The sequence below is a fragment of the Echinops telfairi genome, unplaced genomic scaffold (assembly GCF_000313985.2).
Source record: "Echinops telfairi isolate 266 unplaced genomic scaffold, ASM31398v2 ScPeMD7_3533;HRSCAF=4204_0, whole genome shotgun sequence".
In the NCBI taxonomy this organism is placed as follows: Eukaryota; Metazoa; Chordata; class Mammalia; order Afrosoricida; family Tenrecidae; genus Echinops; species Echinops telfairi.
In genome coordinates, this window is record NW_022107431.1 from 91,413,517 (window position 1) to 91,429,608 (window position 16,092).

Sequence of the window (16,092 nt, forward strand, 5' to 3'; positions counted from 1 at the left end):
TTATGAACCATTTTAAATCCCTCAAGACACATAAACTATGTTCTGACACCAAAAGACACTGTAAACAGCCAAAAAGAAGTGATATGATTTAAATATAATATAAAAAATTTTCCTTCCTGTCTGTATTAACCGAAGTGTAAGCACCCAGGTTCTACAAGCTGGCACCCACACGAGCACAATCAAGCACAGTGTGAGCTGGCACTCATCCATGAAGAAGGGGGATGTGGACTCTGGTACGTGTGTGTGCTTTGGTGTACATGAACACACGGGTCAGCTAGTGTTTTCCTTCCTACTGGGTTCTAAATCTGAATATCCAAAATAGTATTTTTAGAGTTATCTATGTATGCCAGGTACTTTCCAGGTGTCAACAAAAGAGACAAAAATCCATGCCTTTATGAAACTATATTCTAAAAAGGGGAGCTATAAGAAATATTTTCATAGATACCTACTTTAATTTCACTGGTTAATATGAGTCTCTGGAACCTAAAATATGTATATTGTTTTAGTCTTTTTGATCCTATATCAGCAAACAAGAGGTTCACATATTCACTTTTGAATGTGAAAATTTAATTTATTTATCTATGTGCTAGATGTACTATTAGTTACAGTAAGCAAAATAAGCCAAGAAGTATGAAAATCATAATCTATGCAGGCACAGGTGTTTATGCCTGTGAAGTCATTTAAGTGTGAGGACTAATGTGCACTGTTCTGGAGATCAAAGTGATTAGAACTCATATGAGGCCATACTTATTAGATCTCAGGCAAACAAAATAAAATTAAAAAGACAAACTATTCAACAGAGTCATTTAGGAGAAAGGTTTAAGGTTTGAGATTGATTCATTTAATTAATAAAGGCTGATGGGAGAAAAACACTAACATTTATCAACTCAGAGCCAATATATGACTAATGGCTCTTCATTAACATAGGAAAGCAGAATGTCAAGTGTGACGAGTGCTGGAGAAATTTCAGTCTCTGTTTTGTGAAAATAAATTAAATTTTTTTTAGGAAAAGCACCACAATCAAGATTATAGTCTTTGTGTTGCAATGTTTTATTTCTGCCTTCCAAAAAGAATAACATTGCCATTGTGGAAGGCCATGATTCACTTTATAAAGAAAAAGGGGTGTAATTTTAAAGTCTAAGTTCATTATGGATCAGAGATGATTCCAAATTGGATATTTTAGATTACAACATCCAGTCTGATTTCTTGCTTCTGACAGATTTCTAATCTCTCAAAATTGACAGGCATGAAATGTGCTTGGTCTTTGGCCATGAGAAGAGAAGCAGCCGAGGGACAAACCGTAGAGTCCAGGTAGCTTTGGTTCAGCCTCTGGTGGCAGCAGGAATTGGGTCAATCGTTCACCTAGTGATGGATGTCTACTGCATGTAATGGGCAGTCCCAGTGGAGCGTTGTTTGTAGGTGTCTCAAGTACAAAGACTCACTAACACTGAGCCAACAAACGTTATGCTATTACCGATTTTAGTTGTATCAAATAGATGAAAACGTAGAAATAAAAAGTCACACTACATTTGTTAACACTTTTATTAGTGTGCATAAAAAAGGGGGAAAAGATAAAAATAGTGAACTGAAATGATAGCAGCAAATAAAACACTAGTTACCTAGACTGTGAAAGTACTATTGTCTGACTTAAAGGAAAATGGAGTGTTTATTTCTATAAATTAAAAATAAAGTACTCACCAAGATGTATGAGGTACGAATAACCCTTGATAATGGTTTCTGCTCGAAAAGAATCATCTTGATGATCCACGATTACTGAGTCCAAATTGATATCCTTAACAAGAATGGAAAAACAAAACAAGAAAAATTCAGAAGTAAATTATTTTTCTGCAATACTCCAGCCAGCTTTTTGCTGGCCTTAGGCGCTATCAAATGGCTCGGCTTCCATAGATATAAAGAAACAGTCTGCTCCGGTACCATGCTAACTACTGTTGCTCTGTCTGCACCCACTGTTGTAGCCACTTCATCAACCCAGCCCGCGGAAGCTCCTCCCGGCCGATTTCCCCAAGCATGCAGCTCCTCTGCAGACACCAGTCCCCTAGTTCCATGTCCAGAGTATGAGGTGCTCTTTTGAGGAACATGCTGACTGGATTTCTCCCACGATAAATTCCTTCATATTTCTCGAAGTGCATGGTACAGTCAATATTCATTGCCAACACCAAATTCCAAGACATCAACTCTTCTTCGGTCTTCCTCATTCATTATCCACCTTTCTTATGCAGATGAGGCTAATGAAAATAACATTGCTTGAGTCCAGTGCACATTAGTGTTCCAAGTGATATCTTTGCTTTTTAACACTTGAAAGAAGTATTTTATAGTAGATGTGCCCCATGCAATACAGGCCATATGATTTCTTGACGGGTGCTTCCATGGGTGTTGATTGAGGGTGACAACTGCAATCTTTTCCCTGTTTATCATGAGGTTGCTTACTGGTCTAGTTGAGAGGATTTTTGTTTTCTTTACATTGAGATGTAATCCACACTAAAGGCTGTGATCTGTGAGCTCTTGTTTAAGAATTTCAAGCCTTCTTCATGTGCAGCAACAAAGCTGTCATTTACATACCGCAGGTTGTGTGTCTTCAAGTCATGATGCCGTTGTTTTCCATACAGTCTAGCTTCTGAGATTAGTTGTTCAGCATAGAGATTGGAGAAGTTTGGCAAAAGGCTATAACCCTTACACACACTTCTCCTACACAGTATCCCCTTGTTCTCTTGGAACCATGGCCTATGAGTCTATGTACAGGCTCTGCACGAGCACAATTGCTTGACATGGTTTGTCCTTTTGGCTGCCCATGGTATTTTCAACATTCTTCTCCAGCACTACACATACATTGATTCTTTCTTTGGTTTTCTTTATTCAATATCCTATTTTCACATCCCCCTGACTTGAGTCAGGGGCACCCTAAGTCTTCAAAGTAACATCCTTGATTTTTAATACTCTAAAGAGGTCATGTGCAGATTTACCTAATGCAATACGTGTTTTGATCTCTTGACTACTGCTTCCATGAGCAGTTATTGTGGATCCATGTTAAGACATAATTCTTGACAACTTCAACCTTTCCTCAATTTACACTTTTAGGATATTCAGTATTAGCTCATATGATGCTTGCTACAGAAAAGTTAAGACAACTGTCTCTCTTCAATGTATATATGCCTTACTCACTAGTCTCTAACCTCTAAGCAGAGGGCACTGGCTTTAGTAGGTGCTCAATAAATAGTTGCTGAATAAATAACATAACAAAACGCAATGCAATCAGGCAAGAAGTCAAAATATTTGTGTTTATGTTAGCTTTTTTTTTTTTTTTACAACGGTGTGGTATTGAGCTAACAACCTCAGCCAGAGGCTTAATAAATTTGTAAATGAATCTATAAATAAGATTTTCTGGGTGGCACAAACAGTTAAGAGCTCTATTATTGGCTTCAGCCCATTGTGAAGGCTTTGTGAGACACCAAGACAAACACACACAGGTGACAATTCAGGAACGATGAGCATTACACGGAAGAATACAGCACTGGATAAGCATTGGCTGGAAGGAAAACTGAACACACAGAGGAAGTGAAACATAGCAAAGGCGCCTGCCAGCTGGCCTGGCCCACCCACACAGCCATATTAAAGACAGAGCCAGCAGTGCCCTCAGATGAGCACTGGAAGTCACTCCAAACAGACAAAGAGATTGTGTGGCACACGGTGCACAGGACATGGACTGGGGCTGACAGTGCCCGATATCTTGGGATCTAAAGAGCAGAGAGGGAACCAGGATCTAGACAAAAACAAGTTAAAATGGCTCAAGAAAGTTAGCAAAACAAAGTGTGTGGGGGTGGTGGGGGTGGGGGGGGGTGGCGGGGGAGGTGAATCTTCCTAAAGAAGAAACTACAATAGAAAAGAGCTACTTGAGAAGGAACTCAAAAGGATTCAGGATCCTCAAAAAGATCAAGGAATCTACAGGTGGAAAAAAATAACTCCGAAGGATTCAGAGAAAAAAAGAACCAAATGATAAAATCAATTTGTTAGAAATTATTCAAAATAACTAGAAATTCAGAAAATTAACTAAAAATACCTGAAATATGTTATTCAACATAAGACCATCCAACAGAATGCAACTATAGGAGGAAAAACAAGCAACAAAAGCAAAACAGAAAGAAAATCCCTTGACACTAATTTGCTCATGGAAACATCAGGAAAACACGGAGAACGTCTATGAGTTATCCAGAACACAACCAAGAAGAATTTATGCATAACCAAACGTTTAGAGAGAAGTTCTGAAGATATCTTGGTGAAAACGTACCATATATAATGAGAGATAAGGTTACTCAAGAAGTTCAGTGAACCCCATTCAAGATAGAACCTGCCCCGTTGGCAAACATTCATCAAGACATACAATCAAACTTTCCAAACTAAAAGTAGCTCATGAAAAACATTATTACTTATAAAGGCCACCAATAAAACTAAGAGCTGATTTCTCAACAGATACCAAGCAAGCAAGAAGGTAAAGAATTACCTGAAGGAAAAGAATTGCCAACTAAGAATTAAATATCCAGCAAGTCTTTCATTCACAATGACAAAACTAAAGGAATTTGTAAAAACAAGATCAAACTTACAAGAAATAGAGAAGCCCTTTGGATAGAGAACTAAGGGCATGTGGCAACATTCTAAGAGAAACACAATTTCATCACCCAAATGCCTACCCAGACAAAGATTTCCCAGTAGCAAATAAAAGCATAAAAACAGACCAAACAGAAGACATGCTGTAAATGATGACAACTTCAAAACAAAAGGGCAGATTAAAAGATGTAGTTATATATATTCCGTGTGGGACGGAAATAAAGTACATTTCACAATATAACAGACTATTTTAATTTTTAGAGGATTAAGGTAAACCAGAATATCAATAACCAAACGCAATAAATCTACTGACAAAATAAAGAAGAAAACACAAAAAACTCAGTAAACACACAGACAACAATAGCAACTGATAGGACAGATAATCCTTGTACCAAAGATACTCAGCACAGAAAACTAAGCAAAGAAATTGCTAATGCTGCAAAAAGAAAAACTGTTAACACTAATGGATTCATATCTGTTGTTAATAACACTGAATACATTGACACCACCAATGAAAAGAGTGGAATAATGAATTTTTTTTAATTTACTTTTTAAAAATCATTTTATTAGGGGCTTATACAACTCATTACAATCCATACACACATCAACTGTGTAAAGCGCATTTGTACATTCATTGCCCTCATCATTCTCAAAACATTTCCTCTCCACTTAAACCCCCGGCATTAGGTCCTCATTTTCCCCCTCCCTCCCCGCTACTCCCTCCCTCATGAGCCCTTGATAGTTTATAAATTGTTATTTTGTCATATCTTGCCCTGTCCGATGTCTCCCTTCACCCACTTTTCTATAATGAATTTCAATAAAGTAATTTTATTTAAAAACTGAGGAAAAGACATGAACAGGCAGTCAACAAACACATAAAGAGACGTCCGTGAGATCATTAGCTGTTAGAGATGCAGATAAAAACCACAATGAGATACTATCACAGCCCTGTAAAATAATGGTATTGATCAAAGAAGAAAAACATTTCTGTAACAATAACACCACAAATCTGTAAGTGGTTACACCGAGTGCTATGTAATCCATAAAGACAGGGAGGATGTATGGTAGGTAGGACATGCATGTGTACTCATAGCTAAAGTGGGTATTTGTACATCCATATTTGTATATGTTGCATATATATTCATATATAATAAAACACATAGAGACCAGTTTTGGAAACTTCCTAGACATGTCCAAACAATTGTGAAAGTGAGTAACTGGATCTGCAGGCTCAGGATCTTAGTCTGGGGGAATATCTAGGGCGATTGGCATGGTAGAGTTCAGAGAATGTTCTACTTCCTACTTTGGAATAGTGTGTGAGGCCTTAAAAACTTGCAAGCTGCCATCTGAGACATAATTTTTAGTTTCTTGCCAACTGAAGCAAAGGATAATGAAGGACACCGAAGACTCAAAGAAGAAATCGGTCTAAAGAGCCAGTGGCTCATATGAACTAAATCTTCCTCTAGCATGAGAACAAGAGAAGTTAGATGGTGCCCGGCTAGCACTACTGACTGCTCTAACCAGGAACACCATAGAAGGGTTGAGCTATCACCTCAAGACAACTCTGTTAACCTCAAACTGGAGCTACTTCCAGAAGTCACCTTTTAACCTATTAATTGGCCTATAAAATAACCAATAACACCTCTAAATAATGTGGTTTTTTTGGGTAATAATCAACTATACAAAATCAAATAAGCAACATTTGCCAGAAAGCAAGGATAGGCAGGGAAACTGGACAGATGGAAACAGGGAAGTCAGGGGGCAGGTAGGGAGGTTGCTGATGCTTTTCAGGGAAAGCAACCAATGTTGCAAAATACTTTGTTTTTGAAATTTTTAATAAGAAACTAACTTCCAGTGTACACAGTCACCTGAAACACAATAAAATATTTGCTTTTTTATTTTTTAAGACCTCTACTATCAGCTAAAAGGCTGGTATCAAGGAGATAGGGCTGCCCATCTCTTCAGACACATGTCACAAGTTTGGAAAATCCTGGGGAGTGGCTCTACTCCACACACACTTGGCTACCATGAGTCACAATAGAGTTGACGGCAACATGCAACAGTTCACACACACCATTGTTGGTGCAAAGTACTTTGGCCATGTCTCTCTCTCTCTCTCTCTCATTTATAGCATACACTGAACAGTCTGCATCGAAAATGTCCCCTTTAAGAAGGCATCCTCAGTACACCAGTGGCATTACTTTGGGGAAACGGATTCCAACTTCCTTAGCTCCAGCCCTCTTCATTATGATAAGGAGACAATAATTAATTGTAAGGAATGAGAACCAGGAAAAGCTTCTTGCCTCTTGGCTGCATCAGCAGAGGCAGGTGACTCCTGTGGAACAGTCAACTCCAGTCAAAGGAGCCCACCAGCTCCTCTGTGGTTCTGCTCCCAGAAAAATGGGACCGATTCTCAAAGATTCCCAGCTAGTAAACTTGTGTCTAAATCTACATGCTTCCTCAAAGCATGCCAGCTGCTGGAGTATGTTTGGAGACATGAGTGATCTGTCACTTTATCTTACTTCCCAGTTGGGCAGTAATGTAAGCTCCATGAAAGCCAGGTTTCTATGGACATGACCCCTCTTTAGGTTCACCTCTTACACAGACCTTAAATGCAGCAGGCGTTCAAGATGTACTTCACGACTAAATCTCCCCAAGTTTTGCTTCCAAAGGGCATCTGAACACCATTAGTGGCTTAAGGATTTGAACCCAAAGAAAGACCGTCTCTTTATGTTTAATAAACTTGTTCTTATGGTGAACTTGACGGGTATTCTCAGTTTTGTGATCCATGTTTTAAAAGGGGGGACAACAATCACTTCCCTGTCTAGTTTGTAGATGTTTTAAAATGCTATAGTATGCACATTACAACCATACTGTTTGAAACAAGAATGCCTGGATTCAAAATGTCAGATCTGTCACTCGTTCTAAAACTTTGGATAAATTAAGCTCTGACTCTTCTGTGAAATAGGAATAGCATTAGTATCTACTCCATATAGTAATTGTACAGTTTTATTACGTTAATTCAAGAAAAAAAAGTTAGAAAATTACCTGGCACATGACTAACTTTTATTGCCCCTATCTTTCTTTTGCTGATCTTAAAAATGTGTTTATTTGTAACAATGATAACACAAAAAGACAGAACAGTGAGTAACTGCTAAGGCTGCTTATGTACAACCAAATGCCTCCTGGGATCTGGCTCCTTGGTTCGGAGGTTTGGAGTCATGGTTTCATGGGACATACCAGTACACTGGACTAATAATGTGTTGGTGCTCTTGTCCTACCCCTGGCTTGTTGTATGGTGCCAGGGTTCTTAAAAGCTTACAGTGGCCATCCAAGGCACTACACGGGGGCTCTGACGAAAGCAACAAAAGAAGGAAGATAATTAGAAACAGGAAGCAGATACAGAATGGGTGGCTAATTCTGATTAAATGGGGAAAATGCAAAGCAGAATTTAAAATTCTCATGGACCCCAGGCCTTCTGAAACCATGGAGGTCATAAAAATAACTCACTGCCAGAGTCAATGCTGACTCATAGCAATCCCTGTGGGTTTCTGAGACTGTAACTGTTTGTGGGTCTTTCTCCCTCAGAACTGCTGCAAATAGCAGTCCAATGAGTATCCACTACACCACCAGGCTTCCATGGAGGTCATACGAATCCCTGAAACTACTGTCCTGAGATACTCTTTAAAACCTAAATCAAAAATATCCCTTGAAATCTTCTTCAAGTTAAACAATAATTTAGCTTAACTAGTAAAGAATGTCTGCCTTGAGTACTGTGCTTTTTCAGGTTATACCTATACGGAACCAAATTCACAACTGCAACTCGGAAGATTAGATAGGAACCTCAAGGAACAGTGAGTTTATGTTAATGGGGGAGGAGCAATCCAGAGAAGGAAGATGAGATTAACTCAAACTGAATGTCACTAATGTTACTAAATTGTACACAGAAATTATTAAATTGGTGTAGATTTTGCTGTGTATGCATACTCTTGAAAACATTAACAGTAACAAAATACAGATGGAAGGAAGAAAACGTGTTTACCTTCTGTTTAGTATATATCACAATGGTGACCAAAGTGTCTGTCTGGAACCAGTCAAAGCTGCAAAATATTAAGAATGCAAAATTATATTGACAATCATGTTTGTTAACATATATTAAATCATTAAGTGTTAAAAATTAACAGTGAAAAATATTGCTCTAGGTTACACTTTTTCTAAATCAACTGGTCTTCCTAGGGTAAGCTCTTCATTATATAACTAAACTTAAAAACTCAACTTTCACATGTTCAAATCTGGATAAAAATAAAGCATCATTAAAAATCAAACAAACAATTTTTATAAAGGTTATACATGTCTTCACTAAAACCTTCTTATTTTAGAGTCAATAGAGCATAAATACATTTTGATAAGGAAAAGGAACAAATCTACATGCGTATGTCCTTCATTCTCCCTGGTCACAGACAGACTACTACTAAAGAAATCAACTTATCAAAGTAGTATCATAGGTTAAGAGGACAGTGTAAGGTTTGATTAAGTCTTCTGTTTTATGCACCCACAGGGAAACTCTTGAGGAATTCTAACACCCTTACTTGAAATTGTATTGAAATAATTTGGCAGATTAAAAAATACAGAAATATATGAGGGGTTCCAAAAAGTTCACAACAAACCAGGAATTAAAATTACTCTAACTTTTTAACCAATTTTCTGGAGTACTTATCTAGGGCTGATAGAATTCAAACCACTGCTTCTTTTAACACTTTTGTCCATATTTCTCTATATTTTCCATCATGACGGGTGTTTTATATTCAGAAAAACTACTGTAAAATATTGTTTTAAACTCTAGTGTTTAAAATGCATCATGCCTACAGCAAAGATATAATTAAAATTCACGCTGCTGGAACAGCACTTTCTCCAATCATGCCCACTCCACGAAGTAGCGGAGGTTTTGCGTCCAAGCAGCATGATTAATAATCAGTAATAAATCAAACACAGAGCTACTTTGGTGGATAACTGATTCAGTCTTACATTACGTAAAACAAGGATTCATACCTTAGAGAACTAGGGCCTTCTTTGGCAAATGTATCTGTCACTTGGCTCTTAGGAAGAATGCCTTCACAAAGAAAAACAAACAAAATAGTTAACGTTAATTCAAACAGTGTCTGTCAGCCTGTTTCTGGCTCTGTTCCCCACACCCCGCATCACACACCCGATAAGTGTATTAAAATTATACATAACACAAGAAGATACATATCACAAATGTACAACTAAATAGCCTTTCACACAGCAAACATACACTTGCAGCCAGTACTCACTTCATGCTTCCTTCCAAGCATTCTCCTGATGACCACTACACTGACTTCTGACCATGTGATTAGTTCTCCATTTTGACCTTTATATAAATGGAATCTTAAACTATGTTGTGTTTTGGTCTGATTTTTTTGTCCAACATTATAAACATGATGTCAAACAGGAGTGATTAATAATAAGCAATAAATCAAAACTAAAACTGAGAGTTTGCCCATGCTGCTGAATGCATCAGCATTATGTTCATTTTGATTACTGGAGTTAGGTAGCTGTTGTGGGAGGATATCCCTCATGTTTCTGCAAATTGTTGCAATGTCCCAGAGAAACTCATAAACGGATGAGGAAATGTCTCACGTGGCTGTGGAGGTCATTCAGTCCAAAATCTGAAGGTCAGGCCCCTGGGGTAAGCCAGACTCCGGGTCTAGAGGACTCACTCCACTCCTAGCTCTTGCTGGTGATGCAAACACACTCTTTGCTGCTCAGAAGGCTCATTTAAACACAGCAGGTTCGCACTGCAGGACATCCTAGTCCCAGTTACTCACAGGTGAATCCTACCGGTATCTTTCCCCACACCTTCTTACCAGATCCATGCAGGGAATTGCTGTTTGGTGAGAGTATCCATAGTGCAATGAAATTCACTTATAACTCCTCACCATTTTAATGAAATCAAAATATAATGATCCATTCTCCACCCTCGAACTGTATCTTATTTATGAGCATATAACCTGGGTCTCAGGCAGGATATTTCTACCAGGCATTGGTTTCTTACTAATCTTAATTTGCTCCCAAGCCCCTCTAGAGGCAGCTTTTCTCTTCTCAGGCATAGCACGCTGTTCTTCACATCCAAGACAAGTGACCAGAACAAGTAGACCAAAGAATGAGGCCTGGTTTACATCCTCTACTCATGTTAGGTCTTAGTCTCATCCTATTCCTGTTCATCAGCACATAATGCCCTCCAAACTGGGACAACAGCCACAGGCGCATGAAGTCCAGAGTTAAATCACATAAGGGATTAAGGCAGAAAGAGCCATATTAACTGACTATAACTCACCAGGAAGCCCCAGAAATGTAACATAGCAAGGTCAAGCCTGTGAACTAATCAGCAGTGGACCCTAAAAAAGAATGCTTAACCACAAAACTATAGCGGTAACATGATAGAATAATTAAAACGTGTTTTTCCCTCAAATTCCAAAAAGCAAGACATCTTAGTGATCACTTCTTGAGAAGTGATTAAAATATTCTATTTAAAAAGCTGTCAATTGAATTAATAAACCATTGATCTATTTTATATATGATTGATGAGGACCAAATTATTTTTCTTGGTGCCAGCACTGTGGTCTTATATAAACCAGTTTCTTCTACCTAAATTCAAACTAGTAATGAAAACTGCCACCATGTCAATCATACGAAAGAACATATACAACAATTTCCAAACATCCTGAAATACTATACAATATTAGGGGGCTTCAAAAAGTTGGTGGAAAAGGTCCATTCTCTTTTATTTTCATTTTTCCAGAAAGTTTTGAATCCCCCTCCCTGCCCCTGCATTCAACTGTTAACTCGTAGTATAACAGACAAATCATAGGCAATGTAATGTCTTGATATCAATATCCCACCCCCACCTCCAGAAAGCTAACACAATTATTACGCTGGATAAGTTGGAGAAATGTGGGGTACATATCGGCATAGTGAAATAATTAAGCAAAGTAAGATGGACTGAATGAACATTCTAACCCCCCAAAGTACTGAATGATGCCTATGAGAAGGGATAGGTATCTATTGGAATCTTAAAATAGTTTACCCTCAAAATATTGTAAACAGATGTTTGAATACTGACACAGAAGGCAAGAATATCTGAAAGCCACAAGTTTAAATGAGTCTGATGTATAGGAGCCCTGGTGGCATAGTGGTTACATGTTGGGCTGCTAACAGCTAGGTCAGCAGTTCAAAACTACCAGCTAATCCAAGGAAGAAAGATAAAGCTTTCTACTCCCATAAAGCCTTATGGTCTCAGAAACCCAGAGGGCAGTTCAACCCTGTCCTACTGGGTCACTGTGAGTCAAAACTGAGACAACTGCCATGTTTGCTTACATGTAAACATCATATCTTTTAGGTTCCAGTTGTTGAGTGCTAGGCTTAACATTTACAGCCAACTATAAACTGAGATATTAACTAAACACCCAGATCTAAAGATGGGCAAGAGGACAACAAAGGTTCTGGAAGCAGTATGTGACGAGAAAGAAAATGCTCAGTCCATCAGTAATCAGCCTGTATGGGAAGAAGTACCATAGAAAGCCAGCCCCAGATTAAATCTCATTTAATCAGACCCTCATTGAATGCAATATTATGCCAGCACACAAACAACTTAAGATGTAATCATATACCAGTTAGTCTACAAAACAGACAATTTCCTCTAAATAAAAAAGGGTCATTAATTTGACAGTGTAACTTGCTAGGTGAGTTTCCTTAACTATCTTTTGCAAATAAAACATAAAACCGTTTTCTAACCTGACCCAAATAACTTCTTCCCAAGCTTTTGTCATGGGGTAACGTAGCAGTGTGAGTCATAGTTGCAAGTCAGACTGAATTCTGAGGAAGAATTCCTCAGACCTGTCCACCCCAGAAAAGGGTAGACAACTCAGCACAGAACCTCCAATTGAACAGTGGGGTGAGGCCAAGTACCTGACTGACTTGTTCAGTCTTGTATCAGGGTGAGACTCAGAATCTGAAGGGGGGACTATTCAAGGATATCATCAAAAGAACTATGACAGGCGGTCCCCACATTTCTAATGAGATCCCTTCCTAGCCACGTCTTAGAGAATGTGCAGGGAAGTTGGAATAGATGTGGATAGTTCTTGTTTAGCCTTTCTAAAGGTTCTAAAAGTTGCACACGCACCAGGTGAAGGTGACGATGATGAAGAATTTATTGAAAACAGGAGTTGGTTCACTTCAAAATCAGGGTACATTTACATACATTAAAGGGCAAGTAGAAGTTGTCATTAAGTCTGACATTACTTACCTGCAGCTGCCTATACATGAGAAAATGTTGAAGTAATGGACCTATAAAGTTCTCTCAAGTTTTCTCAGTTTGGACAAGTAAAGATATCCTTACTATGAAACATTCTTAAATACACCAGACAATTCTATGTAGCACAGTTATAGTCATCTGAGTCATTTTGTTACTATACCTGTATGACTTACCATTTATGACTTTGTTTTCCTCGCGATAGTCTGTACAGTATTTTAGAAAAAACAAAACAAAACACCAATCAAATAAGAATATGACACTGTTCTAGGTTCATCTATGTTGTGACACGCATCTCAAGACTTCACTTAGATTTATGGATAACAACCCATTGTGTACACACAGTACATTGTGTTTATCCATGCATCTGTTGTTAACAGTTAACTGGAGATACTTATTTACAACAACAACAACAAAAAAGACTACTATAATGCCTGTACACAGTATATCAGCAAATACTGACTTAAAGATAACAGCCCCTTCTTTCTTGAAGATTTAAAAAAAATTTTCCCCCTCTAAAGCCAGAGGAGAAAAACAAAGCTAATAAATAGATGAACTTTATTTCAAACATGAGGGGGCTTAAAAATGTTTGTGGAAAAATGGAATGAAAAGAAAATGAAATTTTCCCACAAACTTATTAACGACCCCTTGTAAGTGAATGGCAGGCCATTTCCCTAGGTCTTTGTCTCCCATTTCTCTGGACTCTTTTCTAATTCTTCTAATGTACTTAAAAATCTTATATTCAGAATCTTCATCAACCAGAGATCCCATAACTACCACCAGCTCAATCACCACAAAACATTCTGGATTAAGGAAGCCAGAGGACCATCCTTATTGTTAAGTTTTCCTATTTTACCGAAATAATTTCATTGTTCAATTTTTGCAACATGCAACAAATTATCAAGTGATCCCTTCATTTGAAGACTGAAAACCAGAGATGATGGACTGAAAGAAATCTACAGTTCTTTAGCTGTAAAGCCAAGGCTAGACTTTGTCTCCTCTGAAACTCAGCTCTATTTTTTCATGCTGCATGGGTAAGTCAAAAGTCTGCCAGCATGGTTCTAGTTCATATATCCATAGGTTCTAGTTCATATATCCATGGGTTTATTCCTGACAAAACCTGTGTCTAAGCATGTCTCTGGAATCCTTGAATAGCTGCAGACAAGTTCTCTCATCAATTGAGGGGGTTCAAAAATTCATGAAAACTGGAATTGAAAGATAATGTAATTTTTAATGAACTTTCTGAAGCCCATTCAAACACTTTTTCCAGTCTCAAAAGAGTGCCTGATAAAAACAAATTCTATCAAAACAGTGATGTCCAAGAGGAATCTGCTGGGTCAGTTAAATTCAAAGTGGAGAGGTCAGCCCAGATGGTGACAGTGGCTGTTCGAAATGGTAGCTTTGATAGAAGGTGTTTTAAGAAAATTGAAAACTGTAGTGATGAGAAAAACGCCCCAGGAAAGTTGCACCACGGAATGTTTTTCCATCACAGCAATGCACACACTCATTCTTCCAGGGTAGCAAGAGCTGCCCGAGGAGAATTTTACTTTCCCTATATCCCAGAGAGCCTGCTTTGTGTTTGTTTGCATTCAAAGGGAACAGGATTGAACTCATTTGAGGATGGGAAACTTCCTTTTGACTTGGTGTAAAGTGAAGAGCGCAGAACTACTTGAGGAAGGGTTAGAGAGGTAGAAACACTGCCATCAAAAGTGTATAAACCTAGATGGAAGAGATGTTGAGAAACAAGAGCTTTGCATTTACCAATTTTTAATAAAAATGTCTATGCTCTTGTAACAATACATTTTGACTTGCCCTCATATACTCCTGCTAGAATTAATATTCACTGAAAAAAACACAGGTCCTAAAAATTATATCATTATACTTTAGTATGAGCTTTGTTTATCAATTAATACATAAAAATCAAGTTATTAGAGTTTGCAAGAAATCACTGATGTCCCTGCATGGTCACTTACTTTCATGCACTTAGTCTTTGCTAATACAGTTGTGAATATTTGTTTTATCTCAGAATAGTAATTTCACAGTAATATAATAAGTTATGCCTAGTTTTTTGTGTGTAAGAGAGAATTTTATATCAAAGAGTAATTGTATATTAAGAAAACATCCCAGCCCAGTCCAGTTCAAGTATGTAAGTCCGATATTAGTCCATATGTCCAATACCAGTCTATAAATTCCTCTTCAGACTCACATAGTACATGCAATGATGCCAAATGCAGCAAGATCATAGGCCAGTGGGTGGAAAGTCTTGTGGATCCATGGTGTTGCAAGCATCTCAATGTTGGCCTGGGTCTCCACGTGGCTCCTCCAGTTCGAGGGCTCTGGATCCATCATTGTAGCTCCATGTGTCTTGTCAGCAGGAAGATGAAGCAGAGTGTGGGTCTGGTCTCCAGTGAGGAAGAGAAGAGTTCCCAGAATCCTCAGGAGAAGGCCATGCCCACATAGAGGCCTCACTGGCTGTGGCCTGATTGACAGGGTTGACTGTACCCCTTTGAAAGTTGACAGGAGATTATATAAGGGCCACACCAGTATCAGTCTTGCCCTGGGTCTAAGAGGGTCCCAGCAAAAGGACCCTGGGTCCAAAGAACATGCTCTGCTCTGGCTCTTCTTTCTTGATGGTAGTGAGGCTCCTGCTCTCTCTCCTTGTATCTCTTTTTTTAAAAAATGATTTTATTGGGGGCTTGTACAATTCTTATTACAATTCATACATCCATCGTGTCAAGCATATATGTACATTTGTTGCCCTCATCATTCTCAAAACATTTGCCTTCTATTTTAGCTCTTATATCAGCTGTTCATTATCTCCTTCCCTCCCCACAGGCTGGTGTGCTTCTTCCATGTGAGCTTTATTGCTTCTGAGCTAGTTGGCTGCTTGTTTATCTTCAAGCCTTTAAGACCCCAGATGCTATATCTTTTATTAGCCGGGAACCATCAGCTTTCTTCACCACATTTGCTTATTCACGTTTGTCTTCAGTGCAGTGATCATATCAGGAAGGTGGGCACCCACTGAAACGATTTTTAGTTCTTTGATGTCTGATAACTGGTCCCTTCTACACCTCGTGGTCAGACAGGCTGGTGTGCTTCTTCCATGTGGGCTTTGATGCTTCTCAGCTAGATGGCCGCTTGTT

The 16,092-nt window shown here is 38.4% G+C and overlaps 1 protein-coding gene across 1 annotated transcript in view; it reads right to left on the reverse strand.

Moving 5' to 3' along the window:
* LOC101643967 (cytochrome b5 reductase 4) overlaps positions 1–16,092 on the reverse strand; it is a 91,931-nt gene that overhangs the window by 31,611 nt on the left and 44,228 nt on the right. The window contains 4 exon segments of the mRNA XM_045294648.1: positions 1,699–1,792; positions 8,663–8,720; positions 9,670–9,730; positions 13,126–13,155. Of these exon segments, the coding sequence (XP_045150583.1) occupies positions 1,699–1,792; positions 8,663–8,720; positions 9,670–9,730; positions 13,126–13,155 (243 nt within the window).